General features: G+C 37.1%; 1 protein-coding gene across 1 annotated transcript in view; it reads left to right on the forward strand.

The window, feature by feature from the left end:
• The window catches only part of FAF1 (Fas associated factor 1), a 152,658-nt gene extending 140,503 nt beyond the window's left edge, over positions 1 to 12,155 (forward strand). Inside the window, exon 19 of the mRNA XM_008640751.2 lies at positions 8,958 to 12,155. Within this exon, the coding sequence (XP_008638973.2) occupies positions 8,958 to 9,041 (84 nt within the window). The 3' untranslated portion in view covers positions 9,042 to 12,155. The remainder of the gene's footprint in view (positions 1 to 8,957) is intronic.
• The last annotated feature ends 3,188 nt before the right edge of the window (positions 12,156 to 15,343 follow it).

The raw sequence follows: 15,343 nt of genomic DNA on the forward strand, positions 1-15,343 counted from the left end.
AAGCTCTTTATTTACTGTATCTGGAAGCCTTGGTAAGCCAAGACTTCTACAGTATTTCACATTTTATTTTTCTGAGCCACAGCTTAGGATCAGGTGGCAGTTAAGTCACTTAAGGTTATTTAAATGCATCTAAAATGTTGCTTAATAATTCAGAACCAGTTTGCTCTGTTTAGAGTATTAAGATTTTTAAAATCCTTTTAATTAACCAATTTCAACAGCAGTTTAAATAAACAGAAACAAAAAATCTGTCTCCCTTGAAAGGGCAGAAAATAAATTTAACTCAAATTGCATGTCAATTTAAATAAGATATGATCAGGATTTCAGTAAATTTAGGGCCAGGCAATTTGTAGTTTTATATGGGAGTATAGAGTAAGGTATTCCTCCAAACCCAAATGTGATTGTTCATTCCTGTGCTTTGGCAGGATTAATCCTCTTTGATGCTTACAGTTGTGAAAAGAACATATCCTATATATCCTGTACTTACAGGATAGTAAGTTTAGCTGCAGCACTTGGTACAGAGACCTCTGAGCAGGGAATTATCCTCTGATGTTCTCAGAAAGGTAATTTTAGAGCACAATCCCTATGTTGCTATGCCAGGTAGTTTGACAATTTTGTATATGAGTTCTGGCAGGTGTTCTTTGTAAGGATTGTTCTGAATTTCACCCCATGCAAACTACTTCCTTCAGATAACATTGTTTTAAACTCATTAGGTCGTGTTTAAACTCTCTAAATAGTTCATGAAAGAGTTGAATGTCCTGGACCATCTTTGTCTCTTAACATTCTTCCTCCAATCCTGATCTTGATAGAAAAATGGAAGAAAGCTGTTATTGTGATAAAGGATTTTGCAGTGTCATGACTATACCCTATAGTACTTTTAATAATTTTCTGTAAATCAGGAAAGTAGCTTGAATATCTGTTTTATAGCAGAGGAGGATTTCAGATGAATGAAATATTTTTCTGATAGGTTAAAAAAATTTTGAAAATTACATGTGATACCTGTAATTTTTCCAGGCATTTCGGTTACTGATATTCATCTTTCCTACCACACAAAGTAGTAGTCATCTCTTTTAATTCACATAATTTAAATTTTTCAGGTCAGTGGTGTCATGTGTTTACTCTAATCTAGTTTACACAAGGCCACAGCCACCTACAAAGGTAGATGTCCCTCCTCCTATCATTTACAGCTTTCCTTAAGTCAATACTATCTGCCCTTGTCTTTTATCTCCTTTCAGGATATGTTGTTATTTTATTTATTCAAGCAGTTAGGTTTGGTTTAGTTAAGACATGAAGAAGTTGCCTAAGCAAATTGGCCATTCCAGACTGGCATATTCCCATGCCTCTTTTTGAAATCTGGTTTCTGACTGTTTTTCCTGACAACTTGTAACAGTGGAGGGACTAGAACGATTAACCTCAAGAGCAAGACGAAAGGACACTGAAGCATTTGTAGCTCCCAGATATTCCTGTTTTAACAAGTTTGTTGCTCACAAAGAACAGTATCACAGTCTTTTGGTAAGCTCCTACTGAAGGGAGTAGGTAACATTCTTGCTCTGGTGAAGTCAGTGACAGCACTTGAGAGAACATTGAGTATATTTTGCTTCTTGAAATGTGATGTTTGCTTGTCTGGAAATATAATTTCCATGTAGGTAGTAAAAAATTCTGTAAATATTGCAGGAAGATTTTTCACAATGTTTTTACAAGAAAGACAGACTTGATGTGTTTCTTTCAGACCCAGTGTCTTTAGATAAGTAACTGATCCAAAGAGAAAGATTAAAGCCCTTCGTGTATCAAGTCCCTGAAAGGAGGTCACATCTCACAGATGTAAGAAAAGAAGTAGAATTACATTCTGTAGATCAATATAGTTTCTGATCTCTCACAGCAACTCTATTTGAATACAAGGAATGTTTAACCAGTTTCAGGAAATAGGTGTGCATTTCAGATGAGCTCTTTTACTTGGGGCTCACTAGGGTAAGCAAGCATTCACCCAGCGCTGAATGCTCAATGCGGAGCGTGAGCTCTCCGGTGAATCATCCTCATTAGTTAGCCCAGTGACTAATGCCAACCATGGGATTAATATATTCCACCCAACAGCCCTTCAGTGCACATCCCTCGCACCCAAAGTGCTCTTTTATTCAGCACTGCCCCATTTTACAAAACATTTATTTCAGGGGAGGCGCGTTATTGTTCACAGGAAGATGCCTTAGTTAAGCTGTAGAGCTTTGCTCTTGCATTTGAGATTATCCAGCATAAACTGGGCCTAAGAGATTTTATACTTTTTCTCCAGAATTCATGCTTAATATCCATTTTGTGGACTTTTTTTGACCCTTGTAGGAAGAAAATGAAATGATAAAATACCAATAGAGAGCCTTTGTAATTGTATGATACTAAGACTGCTGTGTCTGGTTACCAGAAAATTTAATGATCTCCTGCTGTTTTGGTAATTGCATAAGTAATGCATCAGACTAAATCACCAAAGCAGTCCTAGGCACTCTCTTTATTCCATTTACCTATCTACCAATCACAATGTTATACTGTAGATATCATTGTGGTATCTGAACATCTTAATCCTTTGAACTCATGATAAAAATCCTTTTGGATTGTTTTTTCATGCAATTATAATTAAGTGCACATGAATCCAATCCTGGGTTGTTCTCCTGTGAGTGACTGTGTTCCCATCCATTCCCCATACACAGGATGTATGCAAAGCAAAGTTCTTAGAGTTCATTTGGAGCACTAAATGTATTTATGTGTTTTCAAACTCCCAGACAACGTGGCTGTTCGCTTCCTGTCAGCTCTTCATCGATCGCCAGAGTGAAATTTGTAGTATTTCTGGGGATGTCATCTTTTTTCTGTGAAGCTAGCACGTTTTCAAATAATTAAATACATGAATAATTGTTAGTTCACTATAAGCACACAGGCAGCACTGCCCACAAGAAATGGACTGTTTTGCTCCCTGGCACAGCAGAAAGGATGCTTAACATACAAATGCTCTCATCTGTAAATGCCAGTGCTTAAACTTTCTCTGCTCAACAAGAAAAATGAAGGTAAATAGTGTGAGAGAGCAGGTAGTGGAGCTTCTCTTCCTGCAGGTCCTTTGTCAGGAAAAGACAAGGTCCAAGGTACTCTGTTGGCTTCTCTTTTTCCAAGAAACCACACAAAGAATTCCTAAATAGATCAAATATTTCAAACCAGAAAGAAGGAAGGGAGGAGAGCAGAAAATCTGAGGAGAGCTTTACACCACCTTGCTCTTCCTTGAAGCCTGAAGTCCTCCTGTCTCAGAGTTGTTGCCACTGTGGGATCATAATTGTCTGGGTCAGGACCTGCAGGTGACTCCTCTGACTGACTCCAACTTCATCTTCTTGCTCTTAAGGCAACTTGTGTAATACTTCAGCACCATCAGCACCATAACAATAAAAGTCACATTATTCAAAGAGGCTTTTCTTAATTGAAATACTTTTGTGTTTGCACTTCTGCCAAAATGAAGGAGTGGGTTGGTTATTTTGTCGTTGAAAATGAGCTGTTTGAAAGGCTAGAGGGAGATGCAGCCTCTTGGTAGTGATTTTTTTAAGTGAGATTAGTTCTTGGAAAGAAACATAAAACAAATATTCAGTGATGTTGGTAACTGAATGTATTTTGGCTGTATTTTGGGCAAGAACTGATCATTAAACAAAATATCTGATCCTTGGCTAAAAAGAGGCACAGAACTGCCTCAGAGCCACCCAGGTGTATACAGTCCTTCCTAAGGCCTTTTGTTGAAAAGTAGATAAACTACAGTTATGTATTTGTTTTATTACTCACTGTTAAAAGGCCATAGGATTGGGAAAAGTCTGGTGTTTTTAAAAACATCATTAACATTGGGGCTTTATTTAGTTTTGACCAAAAAAAGAAATTCAGTTTTGTGGGGTTTTTAAGCTTTGTTTTGCTAATATCAGGTATTTATTCCAGTTGAAAAATCAGATTTTCATTTAGAACTTTTAAAAAGATAGTCCAAGTGCCACTATACAAATACAGCAGCACTGGGTTTGGGCTTATCCTTGTTATTTGCACCACCCTGTCATTGTGTTCAGTGTTTTAGAAAATACGGGAGAACACAGTTGCTCTCTTAATTTCCTGTCAAGTAAGTCAAGTAGGGCAAGAGAGATCAATAAGCCTTCACTGATTAAAATCTATGCAGCAAAATTTGTTTTAATATAGATTATGTTAAGGCAATGAAAACTTACTCTATGTGAAGGTTGGTGGCATCTCGGAGCACTGCACGACTTTCCAAGGGAAAAATGGGAAGCATGCTCAAAATAGAGGATACAGCATCACAATTTCCTGTTTTATCAACAGCTGTTACTTTGCTTAGTAAATGTATTTTTAAGTATGCTTAATCTAAAATATGTTTTGAGAAAACCTCTTCAGAGGAGTAAGACAAGAGTGTGATGTATTGGATTAAAGCTTTGTATTTGGATCGAGGCTACAAGTCTTTTACTATGACATATTTTTCCTTGTTTGTGACTGCTTTCTTCAATTCAGATGTAAATTATCTCCAAGTTTATTCAACTAAGCCCGATCTAATTGCATATATTTCTATAAAGTAACCCTACTTTTGTTTGTTGCTCAAGTTGAGTGTATTATCTGTGTAACCCAGAGATATTTCAATGGGTAGAAAGGATTCACTGTATTTGTTTGTGTGTCACTCTGAAAATATAGTTTTTTAAACAGATCTGGTACTTTACCAGGTGTGCCTTTAAGTAATTTCTATTGCATTTATACTTTAGGAGGATTAGGAAAGAGAGTAAAAGAACTCTTTGTCTGTTAGATTCATTAAATGTATTCATGCGTGTGTAAGTGGTATAGAGGCTGTGCTACTCAGGAATCAGATCCTTGTCCTAGGGTGGAGAGAAAGGTGAAGGGTGTGATATTTACTGCTTGTGTAAGCGTCATGATAATTGTGTATTTGATTCTTTATTTTTAAATTACCTTGCTGGGCATTAAGCCTTTTTTTTTTATTTATTTATCTTTTCCCTGCAGAGTTAGGGAGGGTAAGGAACCACACCTTGTAAGTGGTAAAAGTACAGCTGCTCAGGATGTGTGTGTGTAATAGAACAGATAGGTCAGCAAAGGTGAAGACAGAAATAGCTCAAAAGTTATTCTAGAAGGAAAAAGACTTTGCTATAAAAATGTATTAAAATGTTCTTTAAACTAGTATCAGTTTTCATTTTTGGTTTATCTAAAAACCCAATGACTTTATTCAGAATAAAGTGTAAGCAGCTACTACATTCTTACAGGAGGAGTGTAAGAGTTAACATTACTACCTTGTGCCTTGCAGAGTCTTAAATGATTTGAACTTCTAAGTGCCACAGAAGTACTTCAACTAGCTAGTGCTTAGGTGGAATAATCACCACAGAATTCACTTAAACAAATACTTACTTAAGTGATAACCTCTCTGGCACCAAACTGACATTGGTTGTGTAACAAAGTTCCTAAAAGATGAAGCTGTAGCTGCAGTGCACCAAACCCTAAGATCCCATAAAACGGAATCCACAGTTGGAAAAAAAGTATTGTTTATCAACTTAAACCTATTTCGGTGAAAGCAGCTCAATGGCAAGATCTAAGACTGGCAGAAATAAAGTCCTGTAGCACCTCTGATCCTATTGCTCAAAGGAGTCTTCCCTGAGAGGGGGGAGTGTTGAAGTTTGCACAGAAAGTCATTTGCCTGAAGATAAAATCTCCTGGGGCACTCTCTGTGTTCAGGGCTTTGGGACAGCCCTGAAAGCACCTGCATGTTATTTTACAGGGTTCTGTGAGCTTGAATGTCAGTAATTTTGCTGTCACTTGTGTTATACTCTCAGCTTCTGGACACTTAGTCCCTCCTCAGCCACTGTCCTCACCAGCTAAGTTTGGAATGCCTTACAGTCTCTTTTTAAGGGGTTTTAGTTCATGTTTCATTATCATATAAAGTATTTGGCATTAGCAAACCCACAGAAGATTTGCAAAATACATTCAGCTGGTATCACAGTAGGATGTGGGAGGTGACTCCTAGACTGTGTGCTTATGACTGGTAGAAAGTCAGTTATTGCAGGACTTAAAGATACAGACAAAAATGTACCTTTAGCATTTGTTAAGGCTTTTAACTAATGCTGAAGATGAATTTTGCAACCTTAATAAAGAAAGTGTTCATTCCACCACATAGGTGGAACAGATGAAATCAGATTCAATATATAAGCGTACTTCAATGATTTTCTGTGTACATGCTAACAACATTGACTAAATCTTCAAATAATAAAGGTGTAGGGGTTTGGGACAGTGTAGCTTACATAATGTTCAGGGCTGCTTTGGAAAGAGCATCATGCAATGGCATCAGAGCCAAGGGGTGTCAGCACTGAAGTGGGCTCCAGAATTTATACTAATAGAAATGAAACAAGGCACACAGATATGCATTTAAAGGCATTTTATACTCTTCATTATGAAATAATGCATATAAATGTAAGTGAATGAGATGCAGTAGAGCACTACATTAAACACACCTTTGCAGGCTACAGCTCTTTCCTTTGATCTCTGCTATAGATCAGTCTTTGGTTTCTAATTCTGTTTTAAAATACTGTAAGTTAGAATGCATCTTAGGTCTTATATTTCATATATTTACAAGAGAAACCATTTCTTTTGTTAGGAGGTATGTTCACTAATAAGGCTTCTATTCTTTGTAGTAAACAACATATTTACAAGCCACTAATAACAAAGTAGAATCTGCAGAAGGGTTGTGGTGTGATAATTAAGTACAATGGCGACCCATATGAACAGAAAATGCCAAGGAGCTAAAACAAAGCAACAACAGCTTTGTTTGTTGACAGATGTAGGAGCCATATTGTTAGTTAATTGGGTAATGGTGTAAACATTTGCAAACTCTGCTGTCCCTCAGTGAATTAAGCAGCACACTGAAATTATGGTGAAAAGCTGCACAGTCCTTGTGCTGCAGGTACTCCACAAGGCTCCTAGGACCCTTCTCACTGAGGAAGGAGCATCATGTGTTGTTGTTATTTAAGGCCCTTGAAGTTTGCAGACCTTAGACTAGGACATGTATCTTGAATTACACTCAAGTGAATAATAGGTTTCCATATGGTTACAGCCTGGAAGGTTGTGTTCAGTGCCTAGGCATACTTCCGAGATTTTTTTTTTTCCCTAAGTGGAAAAGAGACTTGTTCTGACTTTCCTGCCTTTTCTTGCAAAAAAAAAAGGCAAACACAAAAACCCCAACAAAATGGTTGCACGATTTGAAAATAAAGATGTCTAAATTAATAGAGACTTGTACTGAAAAGAAGGAAAATTGCTTCTCTCAGGTGCCCAATACCTCAGATGCTGCGAATTGCACAGACCCCTCTTTACCTCACTCCCTGTTCAGTAACAGACTGTAGCAGAATACCAAAACATTAAAAAATGCAACAAGATACTTAATTAGCATACTTCTGTAATCACAAACTTAAATGCACTACTTTGGCTGTTTTTTACATAACAGGTTTGCTTTCGAAGATAATAACCTTTCAATAATTCAGGCAGCATCTGTGCAAGAATGCATAATTGGACTGTAGATAATAGGAATCTGAAATTGAGTCTGGTTTTTGTAAATTATTTTTCTCTTCAGACATTTAGCAGTAGCTTACCATGGAACATGAAGTTTAAGAAAATATGTTCTTCTTTGGGAATAAAAATAATGCATCTGTTTGGTTTTTGGGTTTGGTTTGGGTTTTTAAAGTATGTCATTTTTAAGAAAATTCTGCTGCAGTCAGAGGAAATTACGTGGATTTTGATGGTCTTAGGAAGTGATAAGCCTTGAAAGTTTGTTTAAATAATAACTTTTCCCTAATTATTCAATAAGACAATAGAAAGGCAAATATATTTCAAGTTTGCCTGATTTAGTTGGGGGGAGGGAATAAGAAGCAATACTATTTTTGTTAATAGGTAACGGGATTAGTAAATTAGGCTTTTAAGAAAATTACATGAGCATTTCTTATTAATTGATAGCATTTTGTGTGCTGGATCCTTAATGTTTTCAAGAGACATTTTTAGAAAGCAGTGACATGCTGTGTTCATAGATGAAACAAATTTAACTTTGGAAAAAATGTTTATTGGCGCGCATTTGCATTTATACCGATGGCATAAGACTAGTAAGCTGTTATTCACAAGCAGACTTCTGATAACTGGTGTGCTCACACAGCAAAATAAACAAAAGCAGAATTACCAGGGAAAATAAGTTTAAAAATGGAAGTGAAATACTTTGGAAAATGGTTCATCTTTCTACGCGAAGCTTTGCAGTACTCTGAAGGATGTCATGGCATTGGCTTGTAAACTTGTAAACATCTGAATGACGCTGGGACACTTGTCATTAATTTGTCTATATAAGTAAATATATAGAAAACGAAACAGTTTTCTCCCAGCCTGGGATTGTTGAGGTGTCTGAAAGCATTGAGGTGAGTGAAAGCTGGGCGTTCCACCATGTGACTTGGGGCAAGAAAGGGAATAGGAAAATAGAGTTTCTCTTTTCAATGGAGAGATCCTGTTGGAATGGCTATGCTGCTTGCACCATCAGTTTGGCTGAAATGTTGGGATAATTCTCTAGGAGTACAGCTTTATTTTTCATCTTAACTCACGTGTTCTAGTAATCCTTCCAAAAGCTCTTAACTTTGACAAAAACAGACTCGTGCATTAGTTTATGGTTGAGAACCAGACCTTCTTGGAATTAATGTCAGGGATTCTGTTTTTTCCTTGTTCTGTTTGTTGTTATTACAAAATAATACTTATAATAACAACAACAGAAAACACAATATATATTTCTTAATCTGCATCCTGGAAAATAATACTCACTACTTCAGTTATCACTGATGGAGGGGCTCAAAAATTTTCCCTGTGAGAGTCTGCACTGTGAAGATAAACAATTCAAAAGTCTACTTACACATATCTTTGTGTTCATGTATTTACAGGTGACCCAGTTGGATCCAAATAAATCATTACTGGAGGTAAAACTGTATCCTCAAGAAACCCTTTTCCTAGAGGCAAAAGAATAGATCAAACAAGATTGTAGGACTAATCATCCTTTGATAAGCCAGAGGCACAGCATCGAGAGGAAGACTTCTCTGAGCACCACCTTGTACTGACATCCAGCTCAATTCCATGTCACAAGTTTGCCTCTTGCAAGAATCCTGAAAAATTGAAAAAAACAAATATAGCTACTTAAAGTTTCACATACATGAGTATATGTTTCCAACCTCATTTAAATGAGCAGAGGATAAAGTTCTGCTATGAACACTGAACATTATGATTCTGTTGCTCACTTATCATCCAGCTTTTGTTATAATTAATGCACTGTTAAAATGTGAGTGATTGTTAAGTAGAATTTTTACTCCTCAAATGCCCCTTTTTCACCAAGAAATCTTGGACATTTCTGCCTGTACTTTTGACACTAGAATGCTGTATATTTGATATCTCACTGAGCCAGTGCTCTCATATATATGCATTTTATTTCTGTGTTTGAATTTCTACTTTGTCAACTAATTTAAAAAGGCAGAAAAAATTAATGGGACATTCTCAGCCATGGAAATTTAACAGTATTATAGTAGAAAGCATATAATTTTTGTTAGTACTTTCTGACTTCTTTGATAAGATGTAAGGTTTTGTTTGGAGAATATAGTTTGACATATATGCGAGGTATTTATTTACTGGTTCTGCTTTGGGTCTCAGTTCCAATTCAGTTTAGGAAGTATTTTCCATTACATTGCAGTGTGAAACTGCTTATTGCATGATGTGAATATTTAAATAACATTAGACATGGCCAGTACCAGAAACCTGGTATCTTGCCAACACTTCAGGAATCAGCTGATATTGAATATCAGCTGTTAAAAACCTTTCAAATACCAGATACAAAAGTTCTTTATTTCTCCTTGTGAAAGGAAGGGCAGTTCCCATTTTAGCAGTTTTTCTTCATTCTGGCACTTGCTTGTCTCCTATTACTCTGCTGGTTTAAAGCACCTTGTTTGATTCATCAAACAATGGGTATTTTAAGGGGTGGTGTAATAAGAAATCTGCCTTATTGTTGCACACTTTGGACATTTTAACAATACATTATTGATCCCATCTCAAAGAAATCCTAGTTCTCTTGTCTGAAATGTATGCACCAGCTACCTGCTATCTGATGTGGAAAAATCTGGTACTTTAAATTTCTCAGCTATTGGATGAGCATACTGAGGCTAAGACCATAAAGTGTAGTTGATGCCAAACCTGCATCAAAACTGGTTTGTTTGGGGACTTTTTTTATTTTTATTTTTATTTTTTTCTTTCTTTTTTCTTTTTTTCTTTTTCCTCTTTTTTTTTTTTCCTTTTTTATTTTTTTATTTTCTCTCTGGGCTTTCAGGATAGTGCACAATAGCACTACAGGATCATCATCTGCTAACCAATTTTTTTTTTTCTTTGAAAGCCTGGCACATTGTTTTCCATCTATGTTTAGACGTAATTCATAGTGTTTATCGCAGCTGAATGAGTTCTGATTTGAAAATTTTATACTAAGCTAAAACCAGTTGCACACATCTTTTAATCTTTCTTTTTTTCTTTGGAAGGATGGTGATATAAAATTAAATGTATGCCTATTCTTAGGATGTTAGTGATGCTGATATATTGTTACCTTTACCAAAAATGCGAATTTCTGAGTGGGCAAAGCCTTATTCTACCTTTTATAATTCTGTAATTAGTGAGTGCCACACCAGACACTTTTAGAAGTGAAATATCTATGGCAAACAAAAGGTTTGGAAGTGTAAGCAAATCTTAATAATTTGCAGTTCACAAATAAAAGAATTCCTAGCCAATAGAACAATATGTGTAATGGAAAGCTGAATGCAGACGCTTCATTCTGAACTTTCATTTTCTTACAAAAAAACCCCCCATCCACTGTGTTTATTAAATAAGAAAGTAACTTGGGTTCCGAATTGGGGTGATGCTGTTTCTACAAACAATCACAGTAAAACATACAGCAGGATTTTAAAATGATGCATATCTTCTTTTTTCCTTCTAAGCTGCCTGTTGAGGAAAGGAGTTGCTGAAATAGTGCTACACGAAGCAAAGCGACCTTTCAGCTAACTTGTTTATATTAATCTGTTCTGTTTAACTTCTGTTTGATCTCATCAGGCTGTTTTCTCTCACTCAACTTGATTTCTGTATTTTGACTATATATTCTTTACTTTGATACTAGTTTTATAAAGTTATTAAATGTGGCTTGAATATTTGTTGAACTCATTGAAGTCAGTGCTCCCAGGGTTGTTTGGCCTTTTTTTTTTCCTATACTCTTTTATTATTTTTTTCCCTCATTTTGTTCATATTGCAAAAGACACTGTCATTATCAAAATGTTCTAGTGATAATTAACTGGAAGTGTTCAAAGTGGTGGCATTACTGCCCTCTGATATAAAGATTTTGAGATCAGAATACAGAGATCTTTCTGCCACAACGTAAACAAGTGTATCGCTCTTTAAATAAAACGTTAACGATTTTGGTCCTTAAATACTTTGGGCCTGATTTCAAGAAGCAACCATGTCGAGTCACCTTTCTGAATCACATCATCAACACAAACCAATCCCTGTGTAGAAATATTAATATTCTGTGCCATCATTTTCTGCTCTCTTGGTATTCACACACTCTGCTGGCACGGATAAGCCTCTAGTCAGTCGAATTTTGTAATTCAGTATTACCCTAAAACTGTAACACCATTGCTACGGAGCACATCCCTGATTCTGCCTTTTGATCTTCAGGTTCTTCACATTAATGGATTACCATTAAGGTGATTAATGCATTAGTTTTAAGTCTTAAGGAATTACTGTTGCTGGAAGGAATCCCGTGCTGTGCGTTGGCTTCTGTTACTCATGGGGTGAAGGTGGGACACTCTCTGGCTTTGGGAGAAACTTTCTGCCTGTTGACAGTGGTGTTTGAAATCATTATTAGAGACCATGCAGAACATGAGTGTTTGCTCTTTACTCTCTGCATATGCACCCTTCAGCTCTGTGGGAGTGCTGAGGGTGTTTCTAATGGAGCTGTGTTGGGGGGGGTTGTCTATTCTTTTTAATGTAGCAGAAGAGGACTTTGGCTTTCATAAACTTGGTGACATTAGAAACTTAAAATAAATTTTCAATTGCAGCAATATTTCTACTAAAAAGTTATATGATTTCACTCTTCCATGTGTGGGGGAAAAATCAAACCACAATATCCCAGACTCTCAGGACTGAAGCACTTCATTATCCGGGCCTCGTGTCCAGGCTCCCTAAACAATGCATGAGAAGATTTCAGAGCCTTAAAACAGCTTCCACAGCAAGCACAAAGCATGTGTAAGTGGGTGTCTCTACATGTGAAGAGTCACTACCAGGCAGAACCAGAACCTGCTTGGAGCAGTCAGTCAGAAATGCTGAAGATGGAGATGTCTTTATGTGTGCCATTCCTCCCTGGAGCAAAGGCTTCCTCCTCTGCTGTCCTTCTCCTGAGGGCTCTCAGCACTCAGGCTGTGCACCAAGGTAAGCACCAAGACCTTCCACCATTTGGAAACAGTGATGGTGACCTCCTCCCGAGGAGGAGTTTTCGCTGATGGTAATTCACACTTCGGTTTCTCCAGTATTGTGAGGGCCTGAGGAGAGATGAGTCCCTGGGTTGGACATTCCATAGTCTGCTTCAACACCACCACAGCACAGCTACTTTTAAAGTGTGTGCTGCTCACTCTCAAAGCTGTTTGACTGCCAAAATACAGGATTCCTTTAAAGGTCCTTGAGAGGGAGGGTGCAAATCAGTCTTTAGCCTGGCAGCTGGGTGCTTGCCTGGGATGAGCCATCCAGCCCTTGACAGTGGATGTTCATTGCAGCCATTGGTCTTTTTGAACAAAAGAGCTGGGAGTGGAGACTGGATGTTGATTCTGCACCCAAGTTTAGTTTTATTAATCTGTTTGTATAAAAGAGAAGGCAACTGCAGTAGCCTTAGTTATATTTTTCTTTCTGGACGGGTCAGGAAAAAAAGCAGAAATTACTGTACACTGTACACAGCATGAGACATTGTTCTCTACCTGAAACTATTTCCCCACAGATGACAGGTGGGGAATAGCAAATTTAGCACTAAACGTGTCAGGATCCAGGCAGTTTTATACTCAGTTTAGTCTGATACAGGTCTATGCTTCTGCTCACAGAGCCATCTGTGCCCCCACCTTGCACTGGGACCAGGCAAACCAGTTAAAAAATGACCTTTTTTTTTCTGGAGCAGTTTAGAGGCTGATGCAGCTCCCTGATGTGTCTCTAGGTGAGTCAATGAAGACGAGAGGAAGAGGAAGGCCAGGCTGCTCCCCCTGACAGCACTGCTGATTTATGTGGGATGAAATAGACCATGCTCCTTGAAATATTTTTTTAATACCTTATTACTACCTTCGCATTTTACATCCACATAAAAAAAAAAATTCAAGGGAATTAAATGCTATAAGGGTTTTGCTGTCTGTAATTTCCTTAAGTCTTGTCAAAGTTGGCAGCCCAGAATTCAGGAAACAGGAAGGCAGATGGAAGGTCCCTTGAGTGCGTGCAGTGAAGGCAAGGCTCACTAGATCCAGCTCTTGGGAGTCACTCCAGACCCGATCACCCTGAAAGTTTCCAAAGGTTTTAATGTCTCACTAGATAACAGAGAATTCACTCCTTAGTCAGGTCTTTTCTCTGTGGATTCTTTTATGTGTAATAAAGACTAAAGTCACACTACAGACTTAATGTAATTCAGTTTAAATGTCACTCAACTGCTGGTTATAGAAGGAGGCTTCATTAGTTCTTGTGATTACAAAACTACTGGTTAACAGGATCGTTATTTTGTACTTAGCACCACTGAGTTTCCTTTACTGTTTACCCAGCTCCATGTTGTGACAATATTCCACAGGATTCCACAGTTCATCGCTGTTCCCTTTCTATCCACTCAACTTGAATGAGTTTGTGTTATTTATTAATATCATCAGCTCACCACTGATCCCTTTCTCCAGGTAGTGGTGTCTGAGTACCTTGAATAACACAGGTTCCCACAAAGATCCTTGGGGACGTTGCTGGAATCTTCTCACTGTGAAAATTGTTGCTTTCTGCTTCCAGCTATCAATCTGATAATACTACTTTTTTTTTTTTTTAAACTCAAGAAAAGATGTTTCCACTGCAGTAAACACTGCTACAGATGACTAGCTTAGTTCTTCTGCAATTACCCTATTTTTAATAAAAGGAGTCTTTTACACTGTAAAAATGTATTAGTCCAATTATCTTCTGGCAGATTTTCTGTTTCTGATACTTTTAATAGTCCTTTACACCTTTGGTAATTGTTCCTTGGGGTATGTCAGTTGTTTAATTCAGGATTCATATCTTCCAAAATTTAAATTTCCATGGGTTTTCTAATTTTCTTTTCTAGTTTCCTGCTTTAAGTCTGTCTTCCAATTACATCCTTTAACATGCTGGTGCACACAGCCCAACTACTTCTTGTGGGCATGCTGTAGTCTTTTAAAGTCAGATACGTGTGTACTCTGAGGATCTAAAATAGTGTCTTCAAAAAGTTTTGGTTACAGTCTTAGTCTTTCACCTGTGACTTTAATTTCTCTTTGTTATCTTCAACTTCATGCAGTTTTCTTCTAAAAGGGTAATGCTACCCTGGGGATTTTTAACAGTTATTATCGTTTTGTAAAGTAGTGAATATAAGCATGTTTTCATTCACCTAAAAAAATGTAGTTTCTATCATTTTATTTGCCTCTATGTTTTATTTAATCTACTGGCATGGTGCCCATTAGCATGAGTTACTATCACTCATAAGTATTTTATAACTTGTAATTATGGCATGCTACTCATGATCTTGCCTTTTCTAAATTTACAGGTAGACCTCATTTGTTGTCATTTGAAAACCCCCATTCTGTTGCGGCCATTTTAGGAGTTTAAAAATTATTCTGATGTGTACTTAGAAATATTTTTCATTTTGTGTAGGCCTATTTGCCTGTTTATGTGTCCTGATTAATGAGGACTTCGATTGTGTGAGGGAAAGCATTTCCGAACTGTGGTGGCAATGGAGAAGGAATTGTTTTTTTAATGACAACTATAAACTCAGTGATGCAGAAGAACAAAATAATTTATAATTGTGTGGATCTAATAAAGAAAAAAAGGCGGGAGGTATTTTTCAGAAGTGAAGCATCACCTGCAAATTAAAGAGAACACTTTTTTGCTGAAATACACTTTTTCAAGGTTTAGACGAAGGTAGAACATTGTGTGGCTGTTGCAGTATTGTCTAACGTGGGCAAACCAAACCAAATAAACAAACAAAAACACCGAAAAAGAGATCCCTGCCTTGATG

Source organism: Corvus brachyrhynchos, unplaced genomic scaffold, assembly GCF_000691975.1.
Source record: "Corvus brachyrhynchos isolate BGI_N302 unplaced genomic scaffold, ASM69197v1 scaffold48, whole genome shotgun sequence".
NCBI lineage: Eukaryota > Metazoa > Chordata > Aves > Passeriformes > Corvidae > Corvus > Corvus brachyrhynchos.